General features: G+C 52.8%; 6 protein-coding genes and 1 non-coding gene across 7 annotated transcripts; 4 read left to right on the plus strand and 3 right to left on the minus strand.

Annotated features, from left to right (window-relative positions):
• Positions 1-712: 712 nt before the first annotated feature.
• Positions 713-4,258, plus strand: UHO2_05343 (uncharacterized protein; the record flags this gene model as incomplete). The annotated part of the gene is made up of 1 exon (XM_041560159.1): positions 713-4,258. The coding sequence occupies one exon, from the start codon at positions 713-715 to the stop codon at positions 4,256-4,258; it is 3,546 nt and encodes a 1,181-aa protein (XP_041416093.1).
• A 224-nt stretch (positions 4,259-4,482) lies between these two features.
• UHO2_05344 (uncharacterized protein) lies at positions 4,483-5,553 on the minus strand (the record flags this gene model as incomplete). Its single annotated transcript, XM_041560160.1, has 1 exon — positions 4,483-5,553. One exon carries the CDS (start codon positions 5,551-5,553, stop codon positions 4,483-4,485), a length of 1,071 nt encoding a protein of 356 aa, XP_041416094.1.
• Positions 5,554-6,268: 715 nt separating this feature from the next.
• On the minus strand, positions 6,269-7,102 carry UHO2_05345 (uncharacterized protein; the record flags this gene model as incomplete). Its single annotated transcript, XM_041560161.1, has 1 exon — positions 6,269-7,102. The coding sequence occupies one exon, from the start codon at positions 7,100-7,102 to the stop codon at positions 6,269-6,271; it is 834 nt and encodes a 277-aa protein (XP_041416095.1).
• A 260-nt stretch (positions 7,103-7,362) lies between these two features.
• Positions 7,363-8,505, plus strand: UHO2_05346 (uncharacterized protein; the record flags this gene model as incomplete). Its single annotated transcript, XM_041560162.1, has 1 exon — positions 7,363-8,505. One exon carries the CDS (start codon positions 7,363-7,365, stop codon positions 8,503-8,505), a length of 1,143 nt encoding a protein of 380 aa, XP_041416096.1.
• A 158-nt stretch (positions 8,506-8,663) lies between these two features.
• On the plus strand, positions 8,664-8,767 carry tRNA-Arg(CCT). Its single transcript has one exon. It is a non-coding gene; the product is annotated as a tRNA-Arg (tRNA).
• Positions 8,768-8,998: 231 nt separating this feature from the next.
• On the plus strand, positions 8,999-10,792 carry UHO2_05347 (uncharacterized protein; the record flags this gene model as incomplete). The annotated part of the gene is made up of 1 exon (XM_041560163.1): positions 8,999-10,792. The coding sequence occupies one exon, from the start codon at positions 8,999-9,001 to the stop codon at positions 10,790-10,792; it is 1,794 nt and encodes a 597-aa protein (XP_041416097.1).
• Positions 10,793-11,174: 382 nt separating this feature from the next.
• UHO2_05348 (putative RPL15A 60S large subunit ribosomal protein L15.e) lies at positions 11,175-12,293 on the minus strand (the record flags this gene model as incomplete). The annotated part of the gene is made up of 2 exons (XM_041560164.1): positions 11,175-11,712; positions 12,217-12,293. The coding sequence occupies 2 exons, from the start codon at positions 12,291-12,293 to the stop codon at positions 11,175-11,177; spliced, it is 615 nt and encodes a 204-aa protein (XP_041416098.1).
• Between the last annotated feature and the right edge of the window lie 687 nt (positions 12,294-12,980).

Here is a 12,980-nt window from a genome sequence, read left to right on the forward strand (position 1 = left end):
GCGAAATCATGTTGCTGCATCTCAACCCCGCAGTCTACTGCCACGCAAGCGGGTGATTAATGTTCAACTCTGTCTTTCCTCAGTCTCTACTTTCAAGAGGTCGTTTTGTTGTTTGACATCCTCCTTTCTCCTTTTTCCTTTTTCCTTTTTCCTTTTTCCTTTTTCCTTTTTCCTTTCTCCTTTCTCCTTCTTCCATCCTCTTGACCGACGTCGAGTCAACCTTTCTTGACCATCGTCCACCACTGCCCGCCACCAAACTCCATATTCATTTGTATTTTTTTTTTTTTTTTATTTTTTCATTCTTTTTATTTTTCTTTATTTTTCTTTTTATTTTTTTATTTTTTTATTTTTTCTCTTCTTCCTTCGGATAGGCCGATACTGTATCGCATCTTCCGACATTAGCCCACCATCATTTGGCTCTTGTTTTCACACGGCTCTATCACACCTACGCCACTTGACTTCAGGGTTGCTCCTTCATCAGGATTACTCCTTCATAACGCCTGTCATCTTCGGCACAACTCCGAACAGTTTGTCAGCCCACCACGGATCGAGCCGAGGCGAAGAAGGGCATGTCCTTTGCTTGGTCGGATAGGCTTCCGACGCTTCCGTACTCAGCATCTCTTCACATCGGCGAGGCCGAGCTTGTTTCCGCCAGCTGAATCATCTCGGTCTATGGCAGCATTTGACTCAGCCAACACACATCCTCACCACCATGGCATACAACTCCCATCCCAGCGCTATCCATGCCGACGCGCCTCGTGAGCCGCCTCCGCAGCAGATCCTCTCGCGCCCTCCCGCTTCCTACGACCATCCCCCTCACCATGTCCAGTCTGGTCGCTCTTGGAGCAGTCATCGCGCCTTCTCGCCACCCAAGCTCTCGCCACCCAAGCTCCCACCTCCTCGCAACCACCCCCTCCAGCAACCTATTCGTCACCCATGTAGAGAGCCAACTCCCGTTTGCAATCCTCCCATAGACGCTCCTCGCCCTTCTTCACGAGATTCGCCGCTTGATCATTATGCCCGACGGCGCCAGCCTTCTTCTCAGGCTGATGTTGGTCATTTTGACGCCGAAGGATTGCCTCGAAGTCGTCAGTTTGCATTTCATAGCTACCCACCGCCACCCTCGGTTTATGCTCCACCTCCCAGCGCCATCGATGCGTGCGTGCGGCAGGATAGATACCAGCGCGACCTAACCAACAGATACCTAGATCCCTATCCTCTGCCTCCAGACCCTCAGCCTTCTAGACCCGATCCCAATTCCCAGAGGCATGCGTCTGTATCGCAAAGCTTTGCCCCATCATCGAGCTCCTACCCCGGCCCTCGTCCAGAGCACTCGCAAAGCCATCAATCCCTGCCACGACACGCTTTCCAGTCGATCCAGCAGGATCGACGAATGAGCATCCAGCCAGTGGTAGCAGAGCCCTCTACTCCACCAACCTGGTCTTCCTCTCGCCCTCAGCACATTGGCAAGCGACCTTTGCCAGCAGATTACCAAGGTCAAGTCCACCATCGTCCGGCTGCTCTGCCTTCACGCTCATATGCACCCTCTCTTCAGCCTGCACCACATGTCTCGCCCCTGACATCTCACCCACCTGCAACCCTCTCTGCTTCCGACGCAACTCGCCCGCCTCTACCCGCGCCAGCAGCCAGCAGTGCTGATGTTGGTCAGCAACGCCGCCAAAGTCTCTTGCAACCAGCCACGCCACGACTGCCAGCCACTTCGGAGAACGTCGAGTCCAGACATGCTCATCCTAGCCTCGGCTTCAGTGCTCCATCTGCTGGCAGCTCTGCCCTCGTCGCTTCACAGCAGTCATTGCAACCCCAGCGCAAGCGACTCAGGATCTCTCGAGCTTGTGACGAGTGCCGCCGCCGCAAGACACGCTGCGACATTGTCGGTGTCTTCCCCGGCGAGCCCGGTCATCCGCTCACCATCTCCGCTGCTGTGCCTCCCCTCGAGCCTAACATGGAACCCAAGGGTGAGATGCTCATCCTCCAGCCATGCATGAACTGTCGTCGCAGCGAGGTCACTTGCTCCTACAGCAAGCGCCCTCTCAAGCGTGGTCCTAGCAAGGGCTACATCAAGGACCTCGAGCGACGCCTCAACTCGCTCGAGTCTCAGATCGTCGTAGCTGATGGTACCGAGCAGACTACCGAGGATGCTCAAGGCGCTCAGAGTGCCAACGCCTCTAGTGCACCCCCGTCGACATCGACATTGACCAAGTCCAAGGTCCGCACCGAAGATCGCATCAGCAGACTTGAAAGTGTCTTGGCTCGTCCTTCTACCGCCAAGAGTCAAGACACCAAGTCCACCTCGTGCAGCTCGAGTCGCAGGACCAGCGATGCCGACGATGCCCACGTCAAATCCCAACAGCAGCAGGAGATGGACGTTAGCAAGGAGCAGGACGTGCAGGCACCGGCCACATCGACTACTGCTCCCCTCACTCCAGCCGCAAACAGCACCATCGATCGAGCGCCATCGATCGTTGCAAGTGAGTCAATGGCTCCTCCCTCCTTGCCGCGCAGTGATTCCGGCTCTGTCAGCTCAAAGGGCAAGGCTAAGGCCAAGGCTAAGGCCAAGCGACGATCAGCAGCAAACTCTCCTTCGCGCACCTCGGACATCAATGCCGCCGAAGTCAAGGACAAGATTGTCGGCTCCTTCCTCCACGCTACATTCCCAATTGTTCCCTTCAAATCTCGTGATGAAGGCAGCAGCGCAGCCAGCAACAACAACAACAACAACAACAACAACAACAACAACAACAACAACAACAGCATCGCTCGTCTCGAAGACCGCGTCTTGGCCAGGGCGCTGCGACTGCTCGATGAGCCAGTAGAGATGGTCACCATGCAGCAGGACTCGCGCAGTGGCACTCCTTCAGCGCCAGCTTCCAAAGCACCAACTCACGCAGCCAAGGTTGCGAGCTTGATCGGCCAAGCTTCCGCCGGTCTCGGCGGCTCAAGGGAGGAGCTCATGCAGCAAGCAAGCGCCGGTGCTGACGGACTGCGAGCTTTGCGTCGAGTTGCCCACCGACTTTCAGGTCAGGAAGCTGACCTGCTCATGCTCTGTCATCTCGATCACCTGCGCAATGGCCGGAACAACAACTCTGCACTGGCTTCTGCCGTCTCCAAGCTTGGCTCTGGCTCGCATGTTCAGAACGACCGCGAGACCTACAGGCGACGAACATTGTTGTTCATGCTTGATCGATGGCATGCCCTCGCCTTTGGAACACCTCATCTGCTGACAGGTCGATTTGGTATGGAGCGTCACAGCTTCCGTTCCATGAAGGAGGCCTTGGGCGACGTGTCGCAGTCTCCACTTGGCGATGCAGTCTATGAAGTGCTTCGATGCGCTATCATGCTCGGTCAACTCAATGATCTAGTGCAGAACAATGGCGGATGGAAGGGCATCAGCAAGAGCGATCTCGATGCGCTCATTCACAGTGCTACAGACGAGAACGAGGGCAACACAGCGCAGGAGCCATCGAGCGCTGAAACATCTTACCCATCCTCTTCCTCCAGCGATCTTTCCGAGCCAAGCCTGCTCAGCACCGCCGCCTTGCGATACAGCCTGGAATCTCTCGTCCGCTGCTATTACGCTCTCCACACGCTTCCCAATGCCAAAGATGCACGCGTGGAAGAGGTTGCCAGAATCTTGACACTCGCCGAATCCGTCCTTGTGCTTGGCAGGGGCAAGACGCCCATCTCGCTCCAAGGCAAGCTGATCAAATCGGCCATTGGACCACACGTACTCGCAGTCACAGGTATCGCTTTCTCCTGGTGCTTGCGTGTGATCTGTATGATGGTCGCCTGCTCGCCCAAAATTCCCTCGTCATCAAGCGCTGCTACTTGCGCTCCCGCTGCATCCAGCGCGGACAGCAAGATCATCTCTCCTACATCCTTCCCACTAGAGTTCTACCGACGCAAGATCCTCGACTACCTCCGGATGTGTGGACCCTTTTGTCTCTTCTCCGGTGGCCCACCTACTTCACCTGCTTCGTTCGCACCAGTCTACCTCCGCTTAGCCTTGTACTTCAACTCGGCAGTATCCTTTGCTTCTCAACTAGGATCGCTAGTCTCGCCTCAGTCCGAGAAGGAGAGCCCAGTGCACCAGGATCCGATCGCACTCGGTAACGAAGCGGATAACTTACTGGAGATGGCCAAAGAGTTGGGATTCCTCGGCTATGTTCTTGCTCGAACCACCCAAGGAGATGCTTGCAAGTTGCTCACTGGAGCAGCTCCAACCGCTCAGAGTCAATGATGGAAACCATGGCATTGTGTTGCTTGACATTGTCACAACCTCAACCTCGCAGATGCGTGTGTGAAAAGCGACTGCGAATAATTGCAAAAAAAAAAAAAAAAAAAAAAAAAAAAAGGACTGAGATGCGCCAACATGCAATACAATACAAACGTAAGAACCATCAGAGACATCAAAACCACACGCACGCCATCGACCTCGCTTCCCACAGCCAAGATTAGGCGATGTTAGTTGTCAGATTTAGGACTCCACGGAATCCAAGTTCTGGCAGCCACTGCGTCACCACTGCTACTGGAACTAGCCTGGAAGGGTGGAATATCGGACTGTTCTAACAAATCGTAACTCTCGCCCATCGCTGTACCCGCTTTAACGGTTTGTCTGGCACCTGCCAATGAAACAAACCTATTTCTCAAACTATCCTGGATTCCCGCCTGTCCGCCAAAACTACCCCTCAGTCCGCTTGCCGAATTGATCAACGTCACTGGCGCCAGACCAGACACTTGGTCACTATCGTTAGAATCGCTGCTTCCACTACTTGGAACGCCGGCTGCATCGAATGCTGCCAACTGCGATTCTAACTGTCTTCTTCTCTGCATAGCCGCTTGCCTCTTGCTCGCATCATTCACATCACCTGATGCTGAACTCGGGATACTATAAGCAACACTTTGCGGAGCAGGCGCTTTCGATTCGAGAAAACTCCTCGCACTAGCCACCGCCAAAGGTCCATACGTCTTGACTAAATTCCCAAACATAGACATCCATGCTTGCGACGGATTGTGCTGTGTTGGAGGACGTGCGACACTTGTACCTGATCCAGGTGGTCGGTGTCTCGCACTTGCATGCTTACCAGGAACCTGAGGCGCTTGCGCTTGCCCACCCGCTGCTCCTCCTGCCAAAGTAGCACTCCATAACCCCCCGAGATAGGCATCGAGCTTGCCTCTGGCACTTTGCTTCAACTGGTCAACATGTCTATCGATGGCTTCCTGGTTGGTCTGCAAGAAAGGATGGAGGTGATTGGTGTATATATAAGTGGCACCTCTTGTTTGTGGTGCAACGAGCCATATATTGAATAAGAGACGCAGTTCGTAGTAAAAAGGGACCCAAGACCAGAGAAAGCCGAAAAGAGATTCGAAGAGAGTCCAACATGCAAAGACGGACCAGTATACCAGCCAGACTTGCATCTCGGCGAGCGAGGTGGTGGAGGTGGTGACCGCTTTGTACGATGAATAGAGCGGATAGACCAGGGTGAAGGTCGAGTTGAGGGCCAACGTTGGCAGGTGCAGGAGTAAGAGCGCCATTTTGGGGGACGAAAGCCTCTTGTGTGAGTTGCGGAATGTGGTGATTCTGGGTTGAGATTGTGTCAGGCCAAAGCAAGGGCTAAATTGAGATGATGCTGCGACGACGGCTTGGTTCGATTTGATGTGCGGATTTGCCGGAGGTGTTGCGCTTCGGTGCTGACAGCAATGCTCTGCGACTTGCTTTGAGGAATAGAGGATAGCGTCAACCATGCAAGCGAAAGTAGTGAGATGGTGGCAAAGAGAAACAAGCTGAGCTCAAACATTGAGACACGGCAGGTGGCAAGAAAAAGACACTCCCACACTCACACACACCTCTCAGACTCGCAGCGAGACATGCTGAAGATAACGATCCAGCAGGCCTAATCGGGAATCGGACAGATTCAAGCTAAATCGGGAATAGGATAGATCTGATTGAATCGAGAAGTGGACAGAGCCGATTCGGAGAGAAAGGTTGGATCCTATTGGGTCCCGCTCGTTGTCCTACTCTATCATTGGGGGTGATACTGCCACATATGGGATGAAGCAACACAGCAACACTTTGTATATATCTCAGGCAGAGAGCTCGAGGCTCTCGCCATCTTCTCCTCTCAGTCAATTTAGTATATGTTTCTGCTTTGAAAGAGTAGTGACATCGTACTTAGACTATCCCCGATCGCCAGTATCGGGACGCAAAGGGCGTCCAACTTCAACAAGAGAGACCTCCTCTGTAATCATGCTAGAGCGTCGCCAAAGAATAATACCTCGGCGGAAAAGCCTGTTGATCAATCCAAAGCATTCCCTCAATCAAACACATGTTTTCCAAGAGCGCCCTTGCTCTATCTCTCCTCCATGCAGCTTTGTTGGTTTGTTTCTCCACCAACGAATCTTCGGTAAGATAGGCCAACGGCACCGCCTCGGCCTCGCTTTGCCTTGCTGCATTGGAGAGGAGTAGAGCGAGAACCAGGATCGTATCGGTATCCAGCTCTCTGGGTACACTCCTGACCATTTTCTGCTCTCCTCGTGCTCCGAGCGAGAAGACTTGGTAGCCACATCCGAGAGGGGCCAACATTTTAATGCTCCGAACGATGTCTTCTTCTGTAATCTCCTCCGCCTCCTGCTTCTCTTTGTTGTTTTTTGAGATTTGTTTCCCGCCAGTACGAAGCAGCGTGACACGCGTGATTAGATCATCCATAGCGATGACTCCACCGTTGGAAGAGCGGGTGGATAGGCAAACATCGATGATTTGCACTCCTAGCTCGTACTGCCAATCCCCCAAGCCTAGCATATCGCTCCAAAGCCCGGAAAGGCCGGAGGAGGAACGGGCGGAGGAGGAGAGAGGATCGACACCAATAGAGTAGCACATTTTTTGGAAAGCATGGCGGAACTCGGCGTTTTTGCGGATTTCATGCCGATGTCGAGAGGAAAATTGACGGAGAGACGAGGAGAAAGTGTCCAGTTGAGAGCCAAGTTCGACGAGTTGGCTGGCTGTGAGCGAGTCGCCCAGGGTGGAGAAGGCGGCGGTGGAGTGGAGAGTGCGGTCTAGGGCTGCGATTCCTGGGCCTCGACGCATTGTTGCCGAGGGGTGCAAGGGGGTTTCATATGAGCTATGGTGGTGTGTGGGATCAACAAAGGGGGGGGAGGTGGAGGGGTAAGGTGGTAGGACATTTGGTTAGTATCCCGAGTTCCGTGGAAATATGGTCGAGGGGAAAAAAAGGTGGTCCGTGCGTGAAATGCTTCCCCCCAAACCTCGCTCCTTGCGCTTTGTTTCTTCTCGTCATCCACAACCAATTCTTGTGACGATGCCTGTTGGAGGAGCTTAAGCAAGTAGTCATGGTAGCAGGCTTCGCCCACGCCCCATTAACCAAAGGCATCCTGATCACCCTCACCATCAGCTCGATCCTCGTTTCGCTGTTTCAACTGAAAGCATTCGTCCACTTGCAAATTCACCCGCACCTCACCGTACACCATCAATACTACCGCCTGATTACGCAACATTTCGCTTTCACCAACTCGTCCGAGCTGTTTTTGGGGCTCTTGCTCTTCTACGATGCCGGGGTGAAGGTGGAGCGGACCTTTGGGACGTATAAATATGCAAGCTTTTTGGTGGTTACTACAACGCTGTACACCGCCGTGCAGGTGGTTCTGTTCGGGTTGAGCTCCTTTCTGTTGGCACAATACACAAAAACTCCTTGGAGCCCAGGAGGGGCAGAGGGCCTAGGGAAGAAGCACTGGTTTATCTCAGGTCGAAGCCCAGCCGGACCCTGGGCTCTACTCTTCTCGATCCTGCATCAACATTCTTCCATCGTCCCACACCTCTGGTCAATCAGCATCTCGGATAGCCTCATGCTCACCGACAAAGATATCACAACATACTCTCTCGCCCTACTTGTCGCATTTTCTCATCCTTCATCATCACTCTTTGCCTCACTCCTAGCGACTGTGATCTCAGCGCTCTATCGAACAGGATCAGGTCCCTTTTGCAGGCTCAAACAATACCGTATCCCCCTTCGACTCTATCTAATCCTCTCACTGCTCCTCACGCCTTGGGTAGGACAGACAAGTCTACCGCAGAGAAGCTGGAGAGTCGAACCACCGGCGAGAAGGACGAGGGAGGCGAGGGAGGCGAGGGAGGCGAGGTTGGCGCAACACAATGCCGCTCTTGCGAATTTGAATAGGGGTGGGGCCGGGGCGGTGCCTAGGTTAGCTAGTTTTTTGAGACCGAGGAGGGAAGCGCAGCCGCCAGCAGTGCTGCCGACGCAAGGTGGACGAGGGCAAGTAGCTAGGCAAGGGGAAGTAAGGGGAGGGGTAGATGGCAGGAGAGGATGGAACGCTATTCCACCAGATACAAGGGCTGAGTTGCAAAGCTTTCCAAGAACCGACGTTCTACGTGCTATGCATGGGAGTGATGGCGATCCACAAGCTGCGTTGAATGCTTTGCGGGCAACTTCTCTTCCGACCGTTGCTGATCCATGAGCCTTGCTCTGCATTGTTGCAATGCACAGCACCAATCTCATTGCCACTTGTTCATGTGTTTGCGTCAGAAAGTCTCGGGGAGGATGGATAGAGGCCTGTTTGATCACAATGTTATGCTAGTATATAGTGTTACAGTGCAAGAGCAGGAATATCGTTGGGCGCTCTTGGCGCAGTGGTAGCGCGTGTCTCTCCTACTACCCACTCCTAGAACGTTTAGGATATTGCCAAGACGAGGTCGTGGGTTCGACCCCCACAGGGCGCTATTTTTTTATTTTTTTTATTTTTTTATTTTTCTTTCTTCTTTGCTGTGTTAGACCGTAAGGATTAAAAAAGGTACTTTACGCGGTGTTGTTGGTGAGGCGCGTGCGTGTGTGTGTGTGTGTGTGTTGTGTTACACGAGAAGGGCCATCAGCCTTGCTTTCCTTCCACTCGATAGCCTTCATAGCCTCCCATAGACACACACAAACCATATAGAACAAGGTTGGAGCTGACAATGTCAGAAAGTCTCAAATCCTGGCTGTTTTCGCACTGTTCCACTTCAGCCTGCACCGCGCTTTCCGGTAACTTTGATGTTTGCGATCTCCCTTTCCTCCCCGGTAATCGAATCCAGCTTCTACGCTTCCTAACCTTTCTTCCCTCTCGCTCTCGCTCTCTCTCTTCATCTTACTCTTCCTCATCCTCCACCCTCTCTGACATATGGGCATTGGTCGGAGACAGAACACACTGTATCGCAGCACGATTTGACTCGAACCGAATCTCACGCTTCCACGCCGATTATCCACTCTCCTTCACCTCTCTCAAAGGAGCGCTGGTCAGTTTGACACATGTTCGAATCACTGTAGCGCGGGTAATGATCGATCCACGCTTGGCCGGAGGTGTAGTGGGCGGCTATAGAAATGGACAGTGGGCTTTAGTGTTAGATGTGAAGGGATGGAAGGTGGTGAGTAGTGTATCTGAACCTGTTTGGTTCGGGAGGGTCAAGTTGGTTACTAGTCCTAATGCTGTTCCGGTGGGGGAGGAGGAGAGGGGGAAGAGGATGATGCTTTTTTTGACCAAGTGGGTGAGGTTTGAGAATATGCAGATAAGGGCGGAGAGGGAGAGAGACAGGATGCAGCGCTTAGAACGCCAGAGCGAGCGCGAGGGCGAGGGCGAGGGCGAGGGCGAGGGCGAGGGCGAGGGCGAGGGCGAGGGCGAGGGCGAGGGCGAGGGCGAGGGCGAGGGCGAGGGCGAGGGCGAGGGCGAGGGCGAGGGCGAGGGAGCGGGGGATGGCGGGAGTGGCAGAGCAGGCTTTCCCACTCCAGCGCAAAGAAGGAGCAAACAAGTGTTGGTTACGAGTTCTAGACAGCTACCGAACTCGCAACCGCCCTGCAAGAGTCAGGTCGGAGCAGGCAAGGGCAAGGAAAGGCAGGTGTTTCAGTCGAGTCAGGCTCACTTACAAGAGGGTGCGATGTTTATCACTCCAACCGCAACGACACAGGAGACCGAAGCACTTTGGAACGATTTTGATCTAGACGCTGCAGTAGACGTCGATATGGATGATATGGATGTACCGCAATTCTGGAATGCCGCTAATGCCATCACTACAATCGAATCTACCACAAAGATACAAGCATCAAAATCCACACCAGCAGCAACGCAAACTATCATAGCAGTGCAATCTCCAACTCAACCCTCAGCTCAGTCTGAAATGCAGAGGCAAGCGTCATCACAAGATCTAGACCCAGAGGAATCCGGCCTCTCGGACTACGAACGCAAGACACGTCTTGGTCGTCGAGCTTGCAAACCTACGCATCACCTGCCACGCTCTGACACTCTTTCCACCACCTCCTCCTGCGTAGACGACACTGGTCTCGAGCCTAAGGGTCTCGAGCTCAAGTATCTCTCGCCCTCCTTCCCAATGCTGTCAGGTCTACGGGAAGCGGAAATGCAAAAGTGGACCATCGAAATTGCTTGCAACAAAGGCACTCCAAAACTCACCAAGATAAGCGACGATGCTATCGAAGTGGACAAGAGAAAACTGTGGCAAGAATATCGACCAAGTACGCCGAGAATCCAACCCAACATTGCTTCTATCTTAGCAGACGATCAACATACATCCAAAACTGTTCAATCCAAGACTGTCCAAACCAAGACAGTTCAAGCAAACTCTGTACTCGACACAGCGAGATCACGAGGTGTATCTAGCAGTACAGCAAGCAACAAGATCAAGAACAAGAAACGTCAAGAAGCTATTGCTGCACTGTATGTCCAAGTCTTGCTACCTCGAGAATGCGAATACGGAATCTAACCCATTTCGACTTGCATTCCTGACAACCAGAATGGCGACGATTGTCGACTAAATGCATCAGCAATACAGCCTACAGAGACAGAAGCTCGCAAAGTAGACCAATCCTCCAACATGATGCTCAATGCGACCACAATCAATGGACAAACAGGCACGAGCTGTCCAATTAGGAGAAAGATCTCTGGATCAGAGTCATATTTTTGTGTGTGTGTGTGTGTGTGTGTGTGATGAGGTGCTTTAAAAAGCCAAGTAATACACCAAGTGACGAAAGGTGAGGTTGCGATGGAATGCAATCGAGAGTGAGCAAGGAAAGTGAAGAGATGACCAGCAAGGAAGAAACAAACCAAAAAAAAAAGCTCCAAACCCTTGCGGGCTGTTGGAAGATTTAACGGTATCGTCGAAGCTGCAAGGTGTCCCTCTTTCGAATGGTCGAGTTCTTTCCACCTCCCTGGGTCTTGTTGTAACGGTGACCCTTGCCCTGACCTCTCGACTTCTTTCCGGTTGCGGTAAGACCACGGCATTCGCGACGTTTGTGAACAGACTTTGCGATCCAGTTGATACGAGGATCACGACGAATAGCCTTGTGTTGAGGATCAACAGCGATCACTTCAAAGTACTTGTAAACACCATCCTGGTTGATCCAGTAGGAGTTGAGGATTCGCAGGTTGCCGCACTTGCGGCCAACACGTTCCTCAGCAGTGGCACGGAGAGAACGCTGGTACTTGAGGTGGTTGACACCCTGACGAACAGGCTTACCGTAAGTGGCACCCTTGGGCACAGGCTTCTTGCGGTTACCACGTCGGACACGGATACGGTAAACAACGTAACCTTGCTTGGCCTTGTATCCGAGACGGTGGGCCTTGTCCAGACGAGAAGGACGAGAAGCACGGTGGATCACGTTGAGTTGACGGTATTCCCAGCATCTAGAATCGGTGAGAAGAGGTAATCGGCAAGATTGCCGGTGAGGTTAGCAATTCTGTCGGGATATCGTTGGTTGATGTCTCGCTATCACATCCAAAACATCCAACGTCGGCGTTGTTACATATCCTTTTCGTGTCTGCAGAGCGACATGTGTTGCAGCAGTCGACGCAGCGAGCAGCGCGACGACAAGATCCATCACACATGCGCCAAGATGCGACAGTGCACCTTCCCCTCCTCATGTCTGACATGGAGCAGGAGCAACAGAACGACAGCAGAGTCTCGAGATGTGCCACGTACAGCATCATTCTGCTTCCCTCTCGGTGCAAGTCAGATCAAGCCGCCCCAAAGCAAAGCAAGGTGCTAGCATCTGCATCCTAACGACAGCAGTAGATCTGTGCTTGCAACATCTTGCACTCTGCAGACGCTGTCGGAACGAACCACAACGGACGAAAATAGCTGGATGCAAAGGCGAGACGTTGTGGGTTATGCAAGTTGGGAATACTAACCGAACTCGGAGAAGGAAACGGAGAACATCGCTCTGCTTCTTCTTGTAGAGCTCCTCGACATATTTGTAGGCACCCATCTGTGATTGTAGTCGGGAAAGAAAAAGAAAAAAAGTACGATGTACGTATAGCGAAAGGGAAAGAGGGTGGTAGAGAGAGAGAGAGGGGTCAGCACGAGCTTTCAAGCAATCGTGAAACGAAAAAGAAGGGGCCTCAAAAGGTCGACGCCTCACACCAAACACCACCATGAGCGGTTCGCATAGCTAGAAAGCTAGTGCTACTACAACTCGACGGCAGGTTTGGAAGACAAGGGTACTAAACGTGCCAGAACGTAGCGAGCATGGTGCGGTGGGTGGGTGCGATTGCGGTGGTAGTGGTGGTGGTGGTGGTGGTGGTGGTGATGCTGATGTTGTCCGTAGGTGCTGCTGTGCAATGTCTTTGTCCATCATGTCCTGTCTGATTCGTGCTGTGTATTGATTGCCATGGTCTGCATCCTTACATCTGTTTGCTATGCGTGTTGTTGGTGTCGGTAATGGTTGGTGATGGCGGTGGTGCTGCGTTTGGTTTGGCGGGGCTGGCTACGTTGCTGATTGGTTCGTATGGTCGATATAAGCTGAGTATATGGTATAGATTCTTACCTTGAATGATTCTTGATGACAAAGTCGTGGCGTGTCGAGAAGGAGAAAGCAACGACGAGGAGCGCAACTGCTAACGGACTCGCCTTCCATCGCCTGCCAACATGCCAAGCAGCACGTGATGTCGGACGC

This window comes from Ustilago hordei (genome assembly GCF_900519145.1).
Source record: "Ustilago hordei strain Uho2 genome assembly, contig: UHO2_contig_13, whole genome shotgun sequence".
Classification (NCBI taxonomy): Eukaryota; Fungi; Basidiomycota; class Ustilaginomycetes; order Ustilaginales; family Ustilaginaceae; genus Ustilago; species Ustilago hordei.